The 22,386-nt window shown below is 37.3% G+C and overlaps 1 protein-coding gene across 4 annotated transcripts in view; it reads left to right on the top strand.

Moving 5' to 3' along the window:
- The window catches only part of ATM (ATM serine/threonine kinase), a 107,765-nt gene extending 90,877 nt beyond the window's left edge, over nucleotides 1-16,888 (top strand). For all 4 annotated transcript variants that reach the window (XM_054693233.1, XM_037505679.2, XM_054693232.1 and 1 more), the window contains 7 exons: nucleotides 1,792-1,941; nucleotides 4,675-4,840; nucleotides 5,835-5,921; nucleotides 7,842-7,956; nucleotides 8,909-8,972; nucleotides 13,305-13,441; nucleotides 13,549-16,888. In XM_054693233.1, the coding sequence (XP_054549208.1) occupies nucleotides 1,792-1,941; nucleotides 4,675-4,840; nucleotides 5,835-5,921; nucleotides 7,842-7,956; nucleotides 8,909-8,972; nucleotides 13,305-13,441; nucleotides 13,549-13,732 (903 nt within the window). In that variant the 3' untranslated portion in view covers nucleotides 13,733-16,888. The remainder of the gene's footprint in view (nucleotides 1-1,791; nucleotides 1,942-4,674; nucleotides 4,841-5,834; nucleotides 5,922-7,841; nucleotides 7,957-8,908; nucleotides 8,973-13,304; nucleotides 13,442-13,548) is intronic.
- Nucleotides 16,889-22,386: the final 5,498 nt, after the last annotated feature.

The raw sequence follows: 22,386 nt of genomic DNA, 5'->3' as shown, positions 1-22,386 counted from the left end.
TATTTAGACTTTTATAATTGAAAACAGAAGTTTTACATAATCACTTGGAGAGCTTATTAAAACAGATTACTGAGTCCTGTTCTTAAAATTTCTTTTTTTTTTAAAGATTTATTTATTTATGCATACAAGAGCTGGGGTACAGGCCAGAGATGCGGGAGGTGAGAGGATTCACCAGAGACAGAGCAGGGAGCAGAACAGTCAGGCAGACTGAAAATACACTGCTGAGGGGAGCAGCGGGCGAGACAGGAGAGGTCTGCTGTGCCATGTGGGCTGCTTCCTGGACGGCCGGGGATCGAACTCGTGCTGCAGAGGCTGCGGATTGCTTCACATTGCGGTGCTTAACCCCTTGTGCCACCAGGGAGGCCCCTTAAAATGTCTAATACTAGGACAGTACTGAGAATACACTTGAGAATGCTAACAAGACACCAAGTGATAACTGTGCAGCTGTGGTTCAAGGACTGATCACAGTATGAGACTCACTGGTCTAGTTCCTTTGCTGTCTGTTAATCTAGCTTAGTTGTAGGACAAAGTTGATGAGCTATAACAGTTTCTTATCTGGCAGATAATTTAGTGATTGTTGAGAAGATCTTAGAAGGGGTACAGTGTAAATGAAAGTTTTTTATGGTCTAAATGCCAGTCTTGTAGGTAGGAAAGGTGATAGCTGATGAATTGGGCCACAATGGGTTACAGAAATTATGGGCTATAGGAAACCCTCCTAATTTTATCAGAAAGCAGCTAAGATATCCAAGCAGATAAACAGTTGAGCCTCCAGAATTCACTGCTATAAAGCACAGAAGAGAGAGAAGGCCTTGGCCTAGAATATTTTGAAGGCAGAAATTACTAAACTTCCACACCTACCTTACGACTTCTTAATATCTAATTTTTGTGCAGAATTAAATTACCAACTAAGTAATTGAGTTATTTTAATGTTATACATTTAAATATTAAAGGGTCATCTCTGAACATGAGAATTCAGGTTTGCTTGGCTTTTTTGCAAAGAATTACAGCACTGGCCAGTAGATCTGTTATTTTGAGATTACTCCAAGGTGTGAAAGTTGTGTTATTTGTATTTTGAGCAGGTTGTGCTTAACTTTAAAGTTCTAGGAGGTACTAGAGGGAAGCTTGATGAGTAAGTTAGTCATCTTTAGAGTGGGAAGGGGTCTTAGGTCAATAAGGGGCACAAAAGGAGCTTCATCTCTTTCCCAGCAAATAAGAGAAAGTTGTAAATTTGATAAATTTGTTTAGTGGATAAAAAGGTGCTTATTTGTATCATTTTCTATATTATGTATGTTTATAATGTCATTATTTTCTAAACCTTCCGGTGAAATGGCTCATTTTATGTTTAGAAATGCATTTCCTCGTGCTGAAGCTATTAAGAATACTTGTACTCTCAATTTTTAAGGTATATTAAAATTGACAGCACACGCAGTATTTTTCAAAGTGAAATTCTTCAAATTGGATTGATAATGAAAGTAAAAACGTAGAGTAATTCCTCTTAAAAGGTACAGACTAGGTGTGACTTAATCACAGATGAAGCTGAGTATCATTAACTTCAGAGAGGACTGGCCATTCATGCAATTATGGAGCAGGTTCTCAGAAGTCTAAGAAGCAGACTGGAAAATCCTAAATCTAAATTTATCTTCAGTTGGTTTCCTCACCAGAATTTCGTCTCCTTTGAACAGAGGAGTAGTTCATACAACTAGAGAAAATGTTTCACATTGACTTTGAATGATTGTCAGATGCTCTATCATGCCTTTCTATAATCAAAAGGTAATTAATCTGTAATTTCAGGTGGTTCCTCTGTCTCAGCGAAGTGGCGTTCTCGAGTGGTGCACAGGAACGGTCCCTATTGGTGAATTTCTTGTTAACAATGAGGATGGTGCCCACAAAAGATACAGGCCAAACGATTTCAGTGCTTACCAATGCCAAAAGAAGATGATGGTGAGTTTCCTCTCAAAATTATGTTATTCCAAGATCATTAAAAACTTAGTAAGATGACTTAGCAAAATCAGAGTACAAAAGGCATATCAGGTGTCTAAGTAAAAGAAAGTAATCTCACAAGAATGAAAGTGTATATGAGTGAAAAAGGAAGGTTTTAAAACTAAGGTGTCAGCTGTTGTCAGATGAGAAATTTAAAATTATTCAATGTATGCCAATTTGTTTCTACTTTAGGGTAATTTAAATCTTAAAACAGATTAAGAGAATTTTTAAGACAAAGAGACCTAAGACATTTGCCACATCACACTTGCCATTTGGGTCTGACATTCATTCACCTACTCAGCAGCATTTACTGAATGCCTGTAAAGGGCAGGAACAGACACAGTGCAGGTTTTCTATGATCCAGCAGACCAGGTGAAGCAGGAGTCAGAGTCCTCAGTGGTTTTTTGCAGGTCTTTTATTGGGATTACCAGGTACACGGCAGGCACGTGTATCAGGTACACGGCCTTCTCTCGGCTTCTGCTGCTCTTGCTTCTCTCTCGGCTTCTACTGGCATCCTCATGACGCTGTCCTTAAAAGCCCAGTCTTAGCCCAGGTGAATCCCATCTACCTATGCCCACACCCTAATTCCAGGTGCCCGCCATCAGGCATGCATTCAGAATGCAAGGATCCATCATCTATCCTGATGGCGGGAGGGCAGAAAAGCCTGACATTTTTCCTTACCCTACAATGCCTTCTACCAGTACTATGCTGATACTTCATTAACATGACTAATGAACTAGTACTTAGCACATATTTTCTCCTTTTTAAGGATTTATTTATTTATACAAGCACTGGGTACGGTCAGAAGCGCGGGAGGGTGAGAGAATTCACCAGAGCCAGAGCGGGGAACAGAACAGGCAGACTGACGAAGTACACTGCTGAGGGGAGCAGCTGGCGCGGCAGGAGAGGTCTGCGCGCCATGTGGGACCTTCGCTGGCAGCCAGGATTGAACCGGCGGTGCAGAGGCTGCAGGCAGCTTTGCAGCCCAGTGCTCAACCACTGCGCCACCGGAGAGTAGCCCATTTTAAGATGAAAAAGTTCAGAGAATTTAATTTGCCCAAGGTCTATAACATTATAAACAGTAGACTAAGGGTTTGAGCCTTGTCTGTCCAACTGTAAAGTCCATTTACCTTTTGTAGGGTAAGGTAAAAAGTATCAGGCTTTTCTGCCCTCCCACCATTAGGATAGATGACGGAACCCTGTGATCCCGAATGCATGCCTGATGGCGGGCACCTGAAGTAGGGTGTGGGCATGCGTAGATAGGATTCACCTGGGCTCATACTGCACTTTCAAGGGTGGCGTCACGGGGACGCCAACAGAAGCCGAGACAGAAGCAGAGCAGCAGAGACCACCAGAGAATGCCGGAGAGCCCAGACAGAGTGAAGACTTGTTGGGGGCTGGGAGGCCTGCCAGCCTTCTGGCCCCCCAGCACCCCTGCCTGCCGTGTACCTGGTAATCCCAATAAAAGCCTGCAAAAGCCACCAAGGTCTCCAGGACACTTTCCTCCTTCACCTGTCTGCTGGATTAGAGAACCTGCACAGTGCTCATTCCTGTCCCCTACACCTTTCCTTTTATTTTGCTGTATGTTCCATGTTTTTAAAAATGTGTGGTAAAGCATATGTATGAGGAGAGCGTGTGATAGACAGCATCTAGGGTACAGAAGGTGTAGTGTAGGCATAGAAGAGGAAGTGGTTAGCACTATCTGGGATGAGGTGGAATGGAGAAAATTTAATTCAAGAAGGGTTTCATAAAGGAAATGGTGTTTGCAAGGAGTTTTGTAAATTAATTGGTTTTCCAAGCACAAGGAGCTTCTTTGCGAAAGAAAGGAGGCCTACATAGGCAGTTAATGAGAGCACAGGCGTAGCCTTTGAGGAATAAATAGATGAGGCTGGAGAGCAGTGGATCAACAAATAGAGGGTTATCTTATGAAATGCTATTAGGTTTGTACTTCATCCTGTTGGTTGTCAAATACCCTTGAGAAGGATAGTGATATCAGATTTGCATTTCAGAAAGATAATTCTGACAGCACTATGGGTTATATTTTTGAGAAAGTGAACTAAGGCATGAGACAGGAGGCTTGGACTAAGAAGGATAACAGTGGGAATGGAGAATAGGTGGTATGTATGAGAAATATTAAGGAGAGAGAATAGATTGAATTTGTTGGTTAGAAGTAGGGTTGTTAGAAAAAAAAAATCATAACTTCTTGGTTTTCTGGTTGGCGTGTCAGAGGCAATGGAGAGGCTGTCTATGTGTTGAAGAAACGCAGACCTGCCAAAGAGGAGAGGTGCATTAGTTTGAATAGGGAAGTGATCCAAATGAATGTGTTGAGTGGGGCAGGTGAAGAATCACATCAACCTGGAGCTTACTACAGATATCTGTGCTAATAAAGGTTTGGAAGTCATCAGAGGGTGGAATCTGTTAAGTACATAAATTGTGCTTCAAGAAAATGTTACATAGTGAGAAGATGTTGATGGACAGATTTGAGAATGCTGCCTTCCCATAGGGTTACTATGAAATTCCTACAGGGACTGTAATTGCTTCCCTGACTAGACTGTTAGCTTTATGTGAGTAGAGATAATGTCTCGTTTGTCTTTTCATTGCTTCTACAGCTCTTATATTTTCCATAAAGGAACTTTTATTAGTTGAATTAAACACAATATTGAGAATAATTTTTTATTTGTGATTGATTTACAGGATGTACAAAAGAGATCTTTTGAAGAGAAACATGAAATCTTCATGAATATTTGCCAAAATTTTAAACCAGTTTTCCGTTACTTCTTTATGGAAAAATTCTTGGACCCGGCTGTTTGGTTTGAGAAACGACTGGCTTACACTCGCAGTGTGGCTACTTCTTCAATTGGTAATTTTCTTACATTTTATTCATTTCAGTACTTTTCTATATTCTGAGTTGCAGGGAGGCAATGGTGGTAGTTAAACCAATTTCATCATTAGATCATTGTGTTTCTTGTTCATCCTAATTCTTAACTTCTAACTGCAGCTCTTAGCTTTTATAGAAGAGCAGATTGGTTCTTCTTTGTTTAGTAATGAAGATGGCTTATTTTCTCTTCCCTCAATATATTACTTTTTGAGATTTTCTTTGGAAATTAGTAAAACCCATGCTAACTCCATTTATTTCCTTTACCTATTGTTCTTTTGCATAGAACATCTATAATACTGTGATATTACCACCTTTTTTACACTGAGATTATATTCTGTGTTATAGAAATCATGAGTATTCAGTGTATTTAAGAATTCGATGTACAACATATATTTTGCCTTTTTTTAATTTCTAAGAGGATGGAATAGCTATATAGGACAACTAACAAAATTCTAGAGAATGAAAACTAACAGAAACATCAGAGAGATTTTAGTTTATTAGTTTCAAACTAAAAAGGACGTCCTCCATCACTTAGGCACCATATCCTAGCAAGGTAGGGCATGTATGTTTGGAAAGATTCCTGGGTAATTATGAAAACTTTCTCACAGTGAGAATCACTCCTGTGATTCAAGTAACTTCATTTATAAAGTCGACCTGGTTACCCAGCTCCCCAGCATCCTGACTTCCTAGCCAGTATGTTTTTCCTCTTATTAAAGGCATTTCAAGGCATGTCATTGTGTTAAAAAATGGAAATGCAGTTTTTCCTGGATATATACCTGAGGAATTGAATAAAATGTAGTATGCATGAAAATAGCTGGCAAGATTTGGCTTAAACACAGAATAGGTACATACATATTTCCCTTTAGTCTTAAATACTCAAAATTTAATATAGAATAGGTGTGTTTAGTTGAAACTGTGGCTAAATATGTTTTAGAAATAGATAAACTCAGTGATTTGGGGTTGTTCTTCTTTCCAGTTGGCTACATACTTGGACTTGGTGATAGACATGTGCAGAATATTTTGATTAATGAGCAGTCAGCGGAACTTGTACATATAGATTTAGGTAAGTAATAAAAGATAGATATCTTTGTTCTATCTAATAAATATTTGGTTTGGAATGTTGCTTACCTGCCAGGATATTACAAGTGTGATAGAGACACATCAAAGCAATGAATGTTGTTTTTAAGGAAAGTATAGAAACAGTGATGCTGCAGGGAGTGGCTCACTGCCTGGGATCATGGGTGACACCAGAAAAGGTGACCTTTGTGCCAGGTCTAAATAAATGTTGGATAGTTGAGATAGGAGACAGAGCAGATATGCAAGGAGGAATAATGAAGACAGAGCAAGTTATAGAAATGTTAGACATTAACTGTGATTGGAGTAAAGTTTTCATGTAGTTGAGAAGTTTGTAGATAATTTTGTTATATTAAACTGTCAAAAGCCAGGTTAAGAGTTTCAACTTTAATCTCTTAAAAATTCAGAACTAACTGAAGTTTTGATAGCTGGGATGATCTGTATAGTTTTCTGTATGTAGCTCTTTGGTTATCTGTTGCAGTATAACAAGCCATCCCAAATGTAATAGCTTAAAACCATTATAATTATCTCATGGCCTGTGAGTTTGACTGAGTTCAGCTGGGAAATTCTCAAGTAGGATCCTTCATGCAGTTACAGTCAGCAGTGGAGTCTGGAGTCATCTGAAAACTCAGCTGGAGTTTCCAACTTTTAAAATACATGTTTGTTGTTTCACTGTTCCTAAATGTGATCTGTCTAGCAGTCATCTGGACTTTTTACATAGCATGTCAGGACTCCAAGAGGAAGGAAGTAGAAATTAAAGACAAGGCCTAAAACTGGCCAGTATCACTCACACACTATTCTCTTAGCCAAAGTTGTGTCATAGGACCCACTCAGATTCTCCCATCACTCTCTGGGACTCTAATAACAGTATGTTGGACAGTGCAACTGTATCATCTATGCCTCTTACCTCCTGTATTTTTTCTAGTCTCTTTTTAACTTCCCCCACCTCTCCCTGTGGTATCCACATGGGAAGCCTCACAAGCTGTACCAAGATGCCCCCTTTCTCCTTGGATGTCAGTGGAGGCCAAAGGGGAACCTTGTCTTCCATCACCACTGGGCAGTAGCAAGGTGGTGACTTCCAAAGTCAGCAAGAAAAGAAATTAATTAAAATCCAGAGTCTAATAACATAATATCCAAGAGGGTCAGATCTGAATTGAAAGTCATTTGTCAACCAGGAAAATCTCAAATTGAATGAAATATGGTAATAAATGTCAACATTGAAAGGAGAGAGATATTAGAATTACCTGATGAAGATTTTAAAGCAACCATCATAAAAATGCTTCAAGGCATTCTTGAAATAAATGAAAATATGGTATGTCTCAGCATAGAAATAGGAATGTAAAAGAGAACCAAGTAAAAATTTTGGAACAGAAAAATATAGTAATTAAAATTTGAAAACTCAATGGGTAGGCTTAACAGCAGAATGAGGAGATACAAGAGTCAGTGAACATTAAGACAGAAGAGTAGAACCTTTTCAAACTGAAAACAGTTAAAAATACATGAGAAAATCTTCAGCAGCTAGGGCTAGACAGTTTTCAGTCTTGACACCAAAAGCATAGTCCATAGAACTCTCAAAATTCAATAGTACAAAAGCAAAAACAATCCAGCTATTAATGGGCAAAAGTCATGAACAGACATTTCTACCTATTACTATTTATTTTTGAAAACCATTCCTTAATCTAGAATTCTGTAATAATGCCAACATTTAGTTAAATTTCTTGAATTTGTAGTGGATTTCTTAGACAATGGTGGAGATAATGAAGGCAGGCAGAAGAGAAACAGAATAAACACCTATGTGTTTCAGTACTGCTAGACAAGAGGTGACAAATGAATTTTGCCTCTGCAAGTACCGCTTGGGAGGAAAGTAAATTAGCTATGAAACCTAATCTTCCTGTATTTTTTACTTTAGGAGTTGCTTTTGAACAGGGTAAAATCCTTCCTACTCCTGAGACAGTCCCTTTTAGACTCACCAGAGATATTGTGGATGGGATGGGTATTACTGGTGTTGAAGGTGTTTTCAGAAGGTGAGTGATAGATATACGGTAAGGTAGGACAGATGATGTGGTGTCAAAATTATTTGGACTATGGATTTTTCTAGATTACAGAGTTCATTACTAGAATTATATCCCAGTGCTTTATGAATACTATAAAAAGACCCTGGGTATAAAGGGTATTAAGGAAGGGTATTTCCTTTTCTCAGGCCACACAGGACCTAACCAATATAACATACACACAGTTACTCTAACCTACTCTGGAACAGCCCACTTCAGTTTACTGAATCAAGCTCCTGTTGGGTTCTTATTGTTGAGGATATAAACTATCCTAAAGGAGGTTATGATCTAGTACAAATGTCAGCAAAAGGAACTCGCAGTTGCCTGTTGTTTCCCCAGCACTTTTTTTTTTTTTTTTAATATTATTTATATAAGCACTGGGTACAGTCAGAAGCGCCGGAGGGTGAGAGAATTCACCAGAGCCAGAGCAGGGAGCACAGCAGGCAGAAGGACCGAAGCTCATTGCTGAGGGGAGCAGCGGGTGGCAGGAGAGGTCTGCGGGCCATGTGGGACCCTCCTCCGGTGGCTGGGGAGCAGCTGGGGATCGAACTGGTGCTGCAGAGGATGCTGGCAGCTTTGCAACCCAGTGCTCAACCGCTGCACCACCAGGGAGGCCCTCCCCAGCACTTTTAATGAAGCACATTCTAATGAAAGTAAACTTATAATTGCACTATCATCAAAACTAAAAGAGTTTTTTATAATAGTATTGTGGTTATTTTTATAAATAAGATATTCACACATATATTTTGCATTTTAGAAGTATCTACTGAAAACCCGCTCTGCCAAGTACTATGCTCGTTGAAATGTTAATAAGAGAATTACTAATGAATAGTCTCAGCACATTACATATGAATATATGTAGGTAAAGACAGGGTGAAAATGTTGATGCACAACAAATTCATATTTATAATGTGTTTGATTGTAGATGCTGTGAGAAAACCATGGAAGTTATGAGAAACTCTCAGGAAACTTTGTTAACCATTGTAGAGGTAAAATATAAAGAAACCTTTTATTTCTCTAGCTGATATAGATTTTTTTGTTACACAGTCACCAATTTGAGGATCTGTGTTTCATTTTAATGTGACAATTCTGGGCAGCAGGAGCGAGGATATTGCACACGTCAGTGATTATTGCTTTAGAAGAGCCTTCGGTCCCCTCAAGTTTCTTGAAATGTTACAGAATTATATATTAGTTTTCAATACATAAATCAATACTTTCACACCTTAGATACCTGACATGGTATGTTTTCAGAATGGTTTCCAATTGGGATTTTAAGAAAAAACAGTAAATTATAGCTCCTTTTCCCCTGCCCAGGTTCAGAAGCTTATAGTCAGACACATGGAGATCAAAGTATCAGCAGGCAGGAACATGGCAGGCTGACTGCTGGTTCACATGCAATACCTCTCTGCTGTTTTAAATTTAAGACAGCCTACTAAGTGAGGGCTTGGGCCAGCAGAGCAAACACTTGTAATCACACCACTGCCTCATGTTGATCAGGGCAGAAAGGAAAAGAAGTCACATTTCTAGTGGTTGTGATGTTAGCTTTACTCAAGTGAGAATTGAGGAAGAAGGACTGTTCCTAAGCACATTTTATGAAGCCAACATAGTTCTTTTCTCAAAAACCAATAATGACAAAAAGAGAAAACTGCAGACCATATTCTTAATAAACATAGATATAAGAATCCATAACAAACAGCAAACTGAATCCAACAATTAAAGGGATTCATACATCATGACCAAATGGGCTTTTTTCCTGGGATGCAAAGGTAGTTCAACATATGCAAATCAATCAGTGTATTTCACCATATCAACAAAAGGAAAGACAAAAATCATATCATATTAATAGATCCAAGGAAGGCATTTGAAAATATTAAGCATCCATTTATGATAAAACTCTTAGTAAATGGGAATGGAAGGAACACACCTCAATATAACATATGACAAGCCCACAGCTACCACCATATTCAGTGGTGAAAAATTGAAAACTTTCCCTTTAAGGTTAGGTACCAGTATCATCAAAAAATATTAAATACTTAGGAATAAACCCAACAAAGGTGGTGAAAGATCTATTCAATGAAAACTATAGGGAATTGCTAAAAGAAATAGAAGATGACTCAGAGAGATGAAAAGATACTCCATGCTCACAGATTGGAAGGTTAACATAGTTAAAATGTCTGTGTTATCCAAAGCAATATAGATTCAGTGCAATCTCTATTAAAATTTTAATGGAATTCTTCAAAGAAACAGAGCAAATATTATGAAATTTCATATGGAACCACAAAAGACCCTAAATAATTAAAGCTATGTTGGCAAAAAAAAAGAGGAATGGAAGTATCACATTCCCAGATTTCAAACTATACTCAAGGCTTTGGTAATCAAAACAGCATGGTAGTAGAATAAAATAGACACACTGAATAATATGTCTTTTTTAGAATTTAGAGCCCAGAAATAAACAACATTTATATGAATTTACAAACAGAGGAGCCAGTAAGAGAAAGGAAAATCTCTTCAACAAATGGTGTTGGGAAAACTGGACAGCTCTAAGCAAAAAAAAAGAAACTAGACCACTTCTCACACTATACACAAAATGGATTTAAAAACTTGGATGTGAGACCAGAAACCAGAAAATAATAGAAGAAAACATAGGCAAAACATGCTATAACATTGTCTTCAGTGATATCTTTGGGGGCTTGACTTCAATGGCAAGGAATATAAAAGCTGAATAGTTTCGAATATCAAAAGAAACTCGTTAAGATGAAAAGAAATCCTGCGGAAGACCTAAAAAGAACTCATATAATTCAACAATAAGAAAACAAAAGACCCAATCAAAAAAATGGGCAGAAATGCTAAATAGACACTTCTCCAAAGAAGAAAAACAGATGGATAACAGACATATGAAAAAATATTCAATACCATATTTATCATGAGGCAAAAGCAAACCAAAACCATATGAGATAACCATCTCACTCCTGTGAGAATGGTCCATATCCAGACAAACGAATGTTGAGGGTGTGAATAAAAAGGAGCCCTTGTACAGTGTCGGTGGGAATACAGACTGGTCCATCCCCTATGGAAAACAATAGAAGGCACCAGAATAATAAAAATAGACGTACTATATGATTCAGCAGTTCCACACCTTTGTATTTATCCAAGAAAATGCAAAAACACTAATGTGAAGGGATGTGTGTACTCGTATGTTCATTTCAGCACTATTCACAATAGCCGTTAGGAAAACAACCTAAGTGCTCAAGTACAGATGAGTTGATTAAGAAGATGTGCATATACACAATGGAATACTACTCAGCTATAAGAGATGAAATCTTGTCACTTGCAACAATGTGGATGGAACTGGAAAGGGTTAAGAGAAATAAGAAGGAAAAAGACAAACAACAGATGATTTCACTTGTATGTAGAATACAGAGACACTAAACAAAATAAATCCTATAAATCTGACTAATTTGAAGCTATCAGAAGTGGAGCAAACAGAGGAGGGGATCTAAAGGTCTATTGTGGAGGATTCTGGGTGTTTTGGTGATGGGTTTGGTGTTGTAACATACATCTGAAAAGGTGTGATCCTGTACCCTCAAATCATATACAATGTTGTAAACCACATTATGTCAATACAAATTAAGGAGTAAAAATAATAAAATTATCCTTCTTTACAATTAAGAGTCCAAACTTAGCAAATTAACTTAAGAGCCAAAGAAGTTTAACATATTACCCAGTATTTCATGCTGCTCATTCTCAGAATCATTTTTTATACCTGGGTAGATTAGGGAGTCCTTAGGAGGTGTATCCTGAGTCAACACTCAGTAGAAAATGTTAGTTCCTTCAGGGCATCAGAAGATTTACTATTTGAATGCCTCTCGAACCTCATTCTTTCCCTAGAGTTCAGTCTTCACTTACAACTAAAATCTGCATGGCAAGCATTTACTAAGTCCTCTTAAAAAAAAAAAAAAATCTATAAACACCAGCTGTTCTGGACTGTCAGGGTCAAGATCCCTCATGACCTCACTAAGATTTAAGACCTAAAACCACTTCCTCTGGATGTGCAAGTTATTTTGGTACTCAAATTCTACTCACATATATATTCAATATCACAGATAGGGCTCTAGACCTTGGTTTTTGAGGCGTTTTCAGTACACGAGAGTCTTTCTCCTCACCCAAACTGGTAACAGAGAAAAAAGAAGGAATCTTAGAAACAGTATAGACATCACTATGGCAGGTTATGAACATGGCTTAGGAATGAGGTCCAAATAGGCTATTGCTAATGTTTTCAACTCCCATAACCTAATCTATACTTTGGCACAGCCCAGCTGTTGGAAAACTTGACCTGCAAAGCCTGCAAATGATTTTACCTGTCTGCACTCTTCAAGAGGAGATGAAAGAAGTGATTAGTGTGTATTTCCTTTTAATAGAATAGTTTCACCCAGTCAGGACACATAGGTCAGGAGATGTCACCCCCAACCATGGAGGAAGAATGAATTCAGAATGGATAAGAAGCCCAGAATCCTGTGCTAATATAGTTCCCTCCACAAGGAGACATGCGTTGTTTTTTTTTTTTTTTTTTTTTACCATGGAATGGACCTCTAGTTTTTTTTTTTTTTTTTTTAAGGAGAAAACAATTTTATTTTTCCTTTTTGTCCTGGTCATCTCACTTTTTTTTTTTGAATTTATTTTTTTTTTTTTTTTTTTTTTTTTTTTTTTTTTTTATTTTTATATTCCCCCATACAATTGCAAACGCCCCATTCTGACCCCAATCCTTCCCCTCCCGCCCCCCACCCCCCAAAAAGTGTCTCTGGTTCATAGTTTTTGTTGATTTTGATTTTCACTTTCTTATATTCATTTTCCTGGTCCCTTATTTAAGTTTTCTAGATTCCTGCTATGAGTGAGACCATCCGGTATTTTTCTTTTTCTTTTTGGCTTATTTCGCTGAGCATGATCCCTTCCAGCGCCATCCATGTTGCTGCAAATTGCATGTGTTTATCTTTTTTGAATGCTGAGTAATATTCCATGGTATATATGTACCACATCTTCTTGATCCAGTCATCTATTTTTGGGCATTTGGGTTGTTTCCAAAGCTTAGCTATTGTAAACAGTGCTGCTATAAACATAGGAGTGCAGGTGCTCTTTGGAATTGATGTTTCTGTGTCCTTTGGGTAAATACCTAGGAGTGGAATTGCTGGATCATATGGAAGCTCTATGTTTAGTAGGTCCAGAAATCTCCACACAGCTCTGGACCTCTAGTTTTTATAATACTGATCTACTATTTCTAAATACATCATCACACTGTTCTTCTGATACAAGTTCTCTCTATTTAGGTCCTCCTGTATGATCCTCTCTTTGATTGGACCATGAATCCTTTGAAAGCTTTATATTTACAGCAGAGGCCAGAAGATGAAACTGAGCTCCACTCGACCCCCAGTGCAGATGACCCAGAATGCAAAGGCAATCTCAGGTGAGCACTGGTATTTTAGGAAGGACCTATTGTCGCTGCTCACATTTTTTATTCTCATGCCCTTTGAAACTGTCCCACCTTTTTAAAACTTGTGTTTCTGTCATTAGTGGTATCGACCAGAGTTTCAACAAAGTGGCTGAACGTGTCTTGATGAGACTGCAAGAGAAACTGAAGGGAGTGGAGGAAGGAACTGTGCTCAGTGTGGGTGGACAGGTGAATTTGCTCATACAACAGGCCATGGACCCCAAAAATCTCAGCCGACTCTTCCCAGGATGGAAGGCTTGGGTGTGAGCTTCAGCATATGAATTACCCTTGAATTCAACATTTAGAAATTCTATTTTGGCTTTCATCTTTAACTCACCCATAGGCTTGGAAATGTATTACTATATAATTACTGGTTGTATTTTTAAAAAATGTTTAATACTTGCTTTGATAGTCTCAAAAATAGCTCCTCTCTCACATTTCAAAAATACTGTCTTTAATGCTCTATGTCTAGGCTAAATATTTTTTTCTCCTCAAGTCTACACTTGTACCATTTTCAGTTGAACCACTGACTTGATGCATTAGTTGGAAATGGAAGCGACAGGAGTGCAGGACACCACTGGCAGCCTTTCCTTCAGGGTGAACAAATAAATATACCATTAGTCTTGAGGTGGCTTTTTTAACTTAAACTTACTTGCCACATCATAAAGTGATAAATTATTTGATATTAACATGTAAAAGGGAGAAATGAGCTTCAAAAATTATTATATAGATACGTTATCTGTAGTAAAGCTACATTAAAAAATAAGTGTTAAAAACAAAGTAGTATTTTAGAAATGTAATTTTCAATAACAAGATCATCCAATGTTATTGAATAATAAAGTTGTTACAGAGAACAAATTTCAAAGACACAGTATGGTTATAATTTTTTAAATGTATATTGAAATTACTCGTTTCTTTTAAGCCCTTCCGTATTTTCATTTATGTTGTTTTTCTGTGATGCCCTTAGTTCATTAATATTCTCATCAATTTTATGATCTATTTATTGAGTTTCTCCTTTCAAAAACTTTTCATGTCTAGCTATGTTTCACTCTCCAAATCTGCCTGTTATATATGTTTTATGGTGTCTAATTCTTTAACTTTTCGTTTCACGTCTAAACATTTTAAACATCCCTGTAGTCTCTTTAATGGTTCTATTAAATCAAGTTCTGTTTATCTATGTATTCTGTCACTGTGAAAAGTGAGTTTATTTCAAGAGGAATCTTGAGTACCAGGATTAATAATAATTCCTCCCAAATAAGTTTTGGTTCCGGTGTTGTCAAAGTCCCGGGCCTATCAACTGACAGAAGACTATTCTCATTTTAATGTTTTGGCATTAGGATTTCCAAACCTCAAGAATAGTATAAATTACCGCAACCAACTCCTAGGCCAAGAGAGACATACTTCTTCATTATTTCTTATGCTAGTGGGCAGCATGTTGGAGTGACTCCCCTTTCCTGAAGGTATGAGGTTCCATGTAACATCCCCCACCTCTTTGTGGTAAGTGTGAGGAGAGGCACTTTAAATTCCTATCCTCTGCCTTTTGCAAGTTCAAAGTTTCATGAGTCCCCTACTAGTGGTTAAAGCTGAAACTTAGGTTAATAAGATTGGCACATTCTGTCAGGACAGCTAGAATACCAGCTCATATTTGCCCCTTTGATTTTCAGTTCTTTTTTGACCCTTACTTTCTTTTAAGTTCTGTGAATTTAAAGATCGTTTCTTGCATCTCACCTAGCATTTGTGTTGTGTTGGAGGGGAAGAGTTTGTTACAGAGTTTGATAGGTAGCAGGGAAGCAATGCTTTTCTATCCTATTGGTAAATATATTTCCCACTTTTTTCTTATGAAGAAAATTGTGAAGGGTTTTTTGTTTTTCTTCTTACAGCTGGTGGCAAACACTCACTCAGATCTAATTTCCCCACTTATGTCTCCCTCAAAAGATAATCTCCAGGGCCTCCCTGGTGGCGCAGCGGTTGAGTGTTAGGTTGTGAAGCTGCCTGCAGCCTCTGCAGTGCCAGTTCGATCCCCGGCTGCTCCCTGGCCACCAGAGGAGGGTCCCACATGGCGTGCAGACCTCTCCTGCCGCCCGCTGCTCCCCTCAGCAGTGTACTTCAGTCTGCCTGCTCTGCTCCCCGCTCTGGCTCTGGTGAATTCTCTCACCCTCCTGCGCTTCGGACTGTACCCAGTACTTGTATGAATAAATAAATAAATCTTTAAAAAAAAAAAAAAGAAAAAGAAAAAGATAATCTCCAGAACTTTTTGGACTGTAAATTTCTTGGTTTGGTTTTTGGAGAATTGTTCTTAAAATTAATTTGCATTTCAAATGCAAATTTTATATATCACTTAGCTGCCTAAATGAAATGTTTATTATCTGTTGCTAGTTTTATTACTTTATTGAGTTAAAAGACTGTAATAAACTTAGACTGTCTTTAAGTAAAGCCTTGAAATCTTCATAGATGGAGTAAGAAGTAAAACAATAGTATAAGTGAGTGAATTTGTAAGTAATTATTTTTGGCTTGTATATCCAAAGAGTATTGAATATTATTACTAATATATTCTTAACCTTGAATGGTATACCATAAGGCTGCTTTCCTATTCAAATATTCTTACTAATGGCTTTGTAAAATTTAACAAATTTGCAGATGACAAACCTAGGAAGAAGAGCTAATTCACAGGTAAAATTGTCTAGAACACTATCTAGAAATGAATAGGATAGACATTTGTCAGAATTGGTTAGATTTTTAAAACATCAATCATAGAATATTTGTGTATTCTGAAGACCACAAACCTATATAACATCTCTAATCTTTGCAAGATTAGTAATGTTATCCCAGTTTAAAATGGAGAAAGTGATGTTTACAAAATAAGTTAATTTTTCCAAGGCCACAATATAGTAAGTTGAAAGTACAACTTGAATCTGGATCATCTCTAACTTGAAAAAAATTTAAAGTAAAAGAACGTAGGGTTCATGAGTCTGCTCACAAGGTGAAGTGGAAACTAAGAAGCTACTAGAAAAACTACTAAATGAACTATTGAGCAGTTATGTACAGATTAAAGGAGATAATAGTTCTTCCATCATTCTCTGTGTTGGTCATACCATTTCAAAGTATCTCTGATCAGGGGGTACATAAATGAGTAGTTATTAAAGTACATGCACTTAGAAATGCTAGACTTAGACACATGGTTTAAAGCAAGTAAAAGCAAAGAGGAACAATGGACTTCTTAAGGATTAAAGTAGGCTGGTCTTTTAAATTACAAAGTCAATATATTGGCTTGAATTAAGAGATATGTGCCATTTCAGGTATTTTAATTATACCATAATGAAATTAGATGTTTTATGTAGATTTACTTCAATACTATTGAATGTATTTCTTTATTATACTGTTATCAGAGTCCTGTTACACTATAACTATTTTTGAATAAATCATTTTAAGAGAAAATGTGTGCTAAAATGTATTTGTTTAGTTCAAATATTTGAGTGTTTTGTGTGCAAGACATGGTGCTAGTTCCTACTAAGGAGATACCAGTGAACAAAGCAAGCATAGTTGGCTATTACAGAACTCACAGTCTAGACCAGATAGACAACTTGTAAAGTGGTGTAGCTAGGAAGCCTGTGTCAACATAACCAGCTGTGTACGCTGCAACTCAGTCTAAATAGGCTTGGTCCAAATATGCCACAGTTTTTCTTAATTACCCCATGACAAAAGGACAAAGCAGAGTTTGGGACTCAAGTGCTCTATTTGACATGCCTAAAGTCTAAGAGGTTTCACTGGAATGTGACCAAAAAAATCCTGTATAGGGCCTCCCCAGTGGCGCAGTGGTTGAGCGCTGGGTTGCGAAGCTGCCCGCAGCCTCCACGGCGCCGTTTCTATCCCCGGCTGCTCCCTGGCCACCGGAGGAGGGTCCCACATGGCGCGCAGACCTCTCCTGCCTCCCGCTGCTCCCCTCAGCAGTGTGCTTCGGTCCTTCTGCCTGCTCTGCTCCCTGCTCTGGCTCTGGTGAATTCTCTCACCCTCCCGCGCTTCTGACTGTACCCAGTGCATGTATAAACAAAAACAAGCAAACAAATAAAAAAAAAAAAAGCCTCTTTAAAAAAAAAAATCCTGTATAAATAAGTATTCACATAATTATCATTTTCTAAATAAATGCAGCTGTCATCAGAGTTTTAGGATCTTTGGTGTAGTTTCTGAAAAAGTTGAGTTTTATATAAGTACAATATAGTCGAAGTTTTCATACAGATTAGATTCAGAATTTGGTAAGGTAAAAATCTCATAATGGAAATTATTACCTCAAAAATCCCTTACTTTAACCAGGAAGTACAGCATGCTTGATTTTTTAATGTATAGCACAGTGTAAAAGTATACTTACTATAACAATGTACAGTGTATGAGTCTAAAGCAGATGTCCTTAAGCAAGGATGATTTTGCTTCACTATCCCCAGAGCAGATATTGGGCAATATCTCAAGGCATTTTTTGTTGTTATTGTCACTGACAACGGTGAGAACAAAATACTGGCATGCACTGTTAAATGTTAAACTCAGTTTCCAAAGTAAGACAGGAACACGTAGGTAAGGCATGGTTATTGTGGGTTCGTATGAGCTGATCATTTATGGGCAACTGTGACCTATCTGCTATCTGCAAAGCACAACAGAGCATTTCTGCTTGACTGCCTATAGCCCGTATCACGAGGCAGGCCCGGGGACGCCAGACCACCATTGACCTGATTACGCGACTATCTCCATGGTGGTCTCAGGATAACTCTGCCTGTGATAACATCATACTTTGCTGACACAAATGTCCCTTGATGTATGGTCACAATGTTCCCTTCTCTGTTCCTTATAAACCTTTTGTCCTCCCTGCTCCCAGGACCTTATTCTTAACACCATCATCACCTGATCAGCTTTTACTAACCTGTATGCTTTCGTTAAATGGCACACGAACTTCTACTCAAGTAGCAGAGTCTTACCTTGCAAACCTGCTCCATGACTGTTGTGTGTTCCTGCAGCAAAGTGGCAACAAAGTTCCCATTGCAACAGGTTGCGATTTTGCTGGTGGCTCTTGCCATGTTACAAGGTGTGTGTCTGCAGCTGGTCTTCCATTAATGGCAAGTTGCATTTTTTTAATTTAAAAATGTAAAATACATATAAAATTTAGTCTTAACTATTTTTACGTGTACAGTTCAATAGTATTAGGTATTTTCATACTGTTGTGCAAGCAAATCACCAGCCCTCTTCATTTTGCAAACTTGAAAGTCTATACCCACTCAACAGCCCCCTTATCCCCTCTACCCAATCCCTGGCAACCACCATTCTCTTTTTCTCTCTTTAGCATTTACTCTAGATACCGCACATAAGTGGAAGAGTTTTTTTTTTTTTTTTTTCAATAGTAGCTATCCTAATGGGTATGGATGAGTCATTTTTGTAAGTAAAAACATCGTACACTTTATACAAATCCTACAAGTGACCGATACTGCAGAAAAAATTTTCAGAAGGAAAATATGTCTTTTAATTGAAAATTTCAAAATCCGATTGTGTGTAGTGCCATTAACCTGGCTAGCAGATCTTAATATTAGGTTACTGGAAAATACCCCAAAATGTTCCCTGGTATTTTCTAGTGTTTGAACATTTGCTATAGAATTAGAATTGTAAACTAAACTTATTTCTTAACCAATTTTTAAAGATAGCTAATTATAAGAGAATTATTTTATGAGGGACAAATGAAGTCAGTTGGTTGCAGATTTTTTTTGAATCACTGCAGTGTAAAGCAACAAAGACAACAAAGACTTCATAGGCTTTGCAAATGCATTCAAAGAGAACAAAAAATATTGAAAATAATTCTGATGAGTCACACCTTCTAAGGAAGAAATGCTACACAAACTTTTCTCAATATTAGATGAGTCCATTTTATGAGGCCAGTATTACCCTTACATCAAAATAAAAAAAAAAAAGAAAACTGAATGCCAATATCTCTCATGACCATAGAGATAAAAGTCTTTATGAATATTAGCAAATTAATTCCATTGGTATAAAGAAGAGATAATATATCAGACCAGATGGCATTATTCCAGTAATACCAGATAGATTTAATATTTGGAAATCAATCAATGCTAATAAATTAACAAACATCTTATGATCATGTCAATCGATGCAGAAAGACCATGTGACAAATTCAATACTCACTCATTATAAAACTCATCAAACTAGGAATACAGGGAACAGCTTCAATTTGATAAAGCATGTATATGAAAAACCTAGAGCTCACATTGTATTTAATGGTGAGTGATTTCCCCCTAAGATCAGGATGCAAGGATGCCACCCTTAGCAGTTCTATTAAACATTGTATTAAAGTTTCTAGCAATTGCAATAAATAGAAATAAAGAGTCTTGAGTTTGAAAAGGAAGAAGTACAGTTATCTACATTTGCAGATGGCATGATCGTCTATGTAGAAAATCCTAATAATTCTCTATTAAAAAAAAAAGTGCAGTACTAACAAGTGAGTTTAATAAGCTTACATGATAAAGGTCAATTTATCAGCCAGCACAGTATTTCTATATACCAATGTTAAAATGTTAAGACAAGGCCTAGTATGGAGATGCTTATACTAAGCCCCAAATCAGCAAACTGTAATATAATATTCTATACTCTGCTCTCCTGGAAAAGAAAGTCCTAGGCCAACCAATCAGTGCTTGCCTGCTCAGCACAAGTTACCTACTAAGCTCCAAAACTTCTCTTTGCTCCATATACTAGACCATGCTTTAACGAATCAGCAAATACCCAGTATAAATTCATGTTCCAGTGTACTTTGGTCTGTGAAACCCTTTTGTACAGTTTTTGGAAGCTCCTTACTAATTTTTAGACAGGATGCGTTTTGATTCATGAAATGTTAAATAAAAGTCAACTAGATCATGAAATTAAGTTTCCAAATTTTTGGTCACCAGCAATGAACAGTTTGGAGTTGAAATTAAACAACTGAATCAAAAAACATGAAATAGTTGGCATAATTTTGATGAAATGTGTGCAGTAAGTATACACTGAAATATATAAAACATACATGAGAAACCAAGGACCTACATATACAGAGAGATGTACAATGTTCATGGTTTGGGAGAATCAATATTGTTTTGCTATATAGGATTAATGTACTCTCAATCAAAATCCCTGAATGCTTCTTCCCACCCCATCATTGACAAACATAAAATTTGTATGAAATGCAAAAGAACTAAAATAGCATTTCTCTAAAGATACAAAGATCATTGATGCATAGTAAGGAACCCAGAAATAAACCCACATATGACTAATTGATTTTCAACAAAAGTAAAAGGAAAAAGATTGTCTTTCCAAAAAGTGGTGCATATCTATATGCAAGAAAACAAATCTCAAAATTTCCCATGATATATAACTCTTACCCTGTAACTAAATGTGAAAGTAAAAATTATGAAATTGGTATAAAACTCCTTTACAATTTTGATTTAAGCAAAGATTTCCTAGATTAAACACTAAAAGCATGAACCATGAAAGAAAAATGGAAATGAAGGCCAGTCCACCTATTGGGCACCTAGTGCTTATGCAATCAATCCATGAACAAAACAGTCACAAGAACATGGGTAGAAACCACAGGTTCAAAAATTATGGGGCCCCTCTTACAAAGACTAATCTAGCTACTTCCAACTGCTATTAGCCCTAGAGAATGACCCAGACCTAGATATGGTGCCCATCACTTGAGTAGAATAGTCAATCATTTGTTGGTAAAATAGTGGTTACATCAGGCCCAGTCTGCCTCTCCTTGAGCATGAGCTTGCCTTACTGATGCATTTCTAAGTGAAGAAAATATAGGAGAAATGATGTGTGTGACTTTTGAGACTGGAATGTAAGGTAGTACAGCTTCCTCTGCATTCCCTGTCTCTTACAGTGCTCACTTAGTCATGTTATGAGGACACTTAAGCAGTCCCATGGAGAGATCCAAGTATCAAGGAACTGGGACTTCCTGCCAATAACCCTCTTAAGTGGCAGCAGATCCTCTAACCCCAGTCAAGCCTTCAAATAATTGCAGCAATGGCCAAAATCCTTTTTGAAACGTCACAAGAGATCTCAAGCCAGAACTAGCCAGTTAAATCACTCTCAGATTCTTAACCTTCAGAAACTATATGAGGCAATAAATGTTGTTTTAGGCTGCAAAGTTTGGGGATAATTTATTATGCAGTGATAGATAACTAATTCACAACTGATTGGTAAGAGAAGGAACAAGAATGCAAGAGATCTATTAGGTTCAAAGTAGTGAAGACAAATTGTAGACCCTGAAAAAACAGATTAGGGAAAGAATCCAGAAAGAAAAATGAAAAAAGGAAGAGCAGCTATCTTTTCTAAGTGAAAGCTATTGAAGAGAAAAATGCAAAAAGGAAAGATAAAGAGTATCATAAAAGGAAGGCAAGAAACAACTATTAGGTAGTAGGAGTGCATGGGAGTGAAACAGAAAGATAACTAGACAACTAAGACGAGTATGCAGGCAAAGACTCAAGGGAGGAGAGGAAAAGGTGCGGTGGGAAAATGGAAAGACAAAAAGCACAAGAGGGAAGGAAAAGGTACCATATATTTGGGTATGGGATAAATGGAAAACGAGCTCTACCTGCCCAAATATGCAAATACATCAAATGAATAATCTGAAAAATGTTTTGTACCTAAGTATAATATCTTTATTTTAATGTGATTGTGAAATACTAGTTTCTCGGAATACCAGTAATAATTTCTACATTTTCCATGACCACTGTATTCAATCTGATGTTTTATGTTCATTCTGTTTAATCTCCTAGCTTAAATTGGGCTACATCTGTGCCAAAAATATGAGTCATTTCCGTATGAATATGTATCTCTTGACTATAACTGATTGATACAGGGTTTGAAGGGCTATAGCCCAAAAAGAAAATAATTTT

The sequence above is a fragment of the Talpa occidentalis genome, unplaced genomic scaffold, assembly GCF_014898055.3.
Source record: "Talpa occidentalis isolate TD23 unplaced genomic scaffold, MPIMG_talOcc4v2.1 talOcc4.12, whole genome shotgun sequence".
Classification (NCBI taxonomy): domain Eukaryota; kingdom Metazoa; phylum Chordata; class Mammalia; order Eulipotyphla; family Talpidae; genus Talpa; species Talpa occidentalis.
Note: the sequence above shows the minus strand (reverse complement) of the source record. Positions and strands in the feature narration are given on the sequence as shown.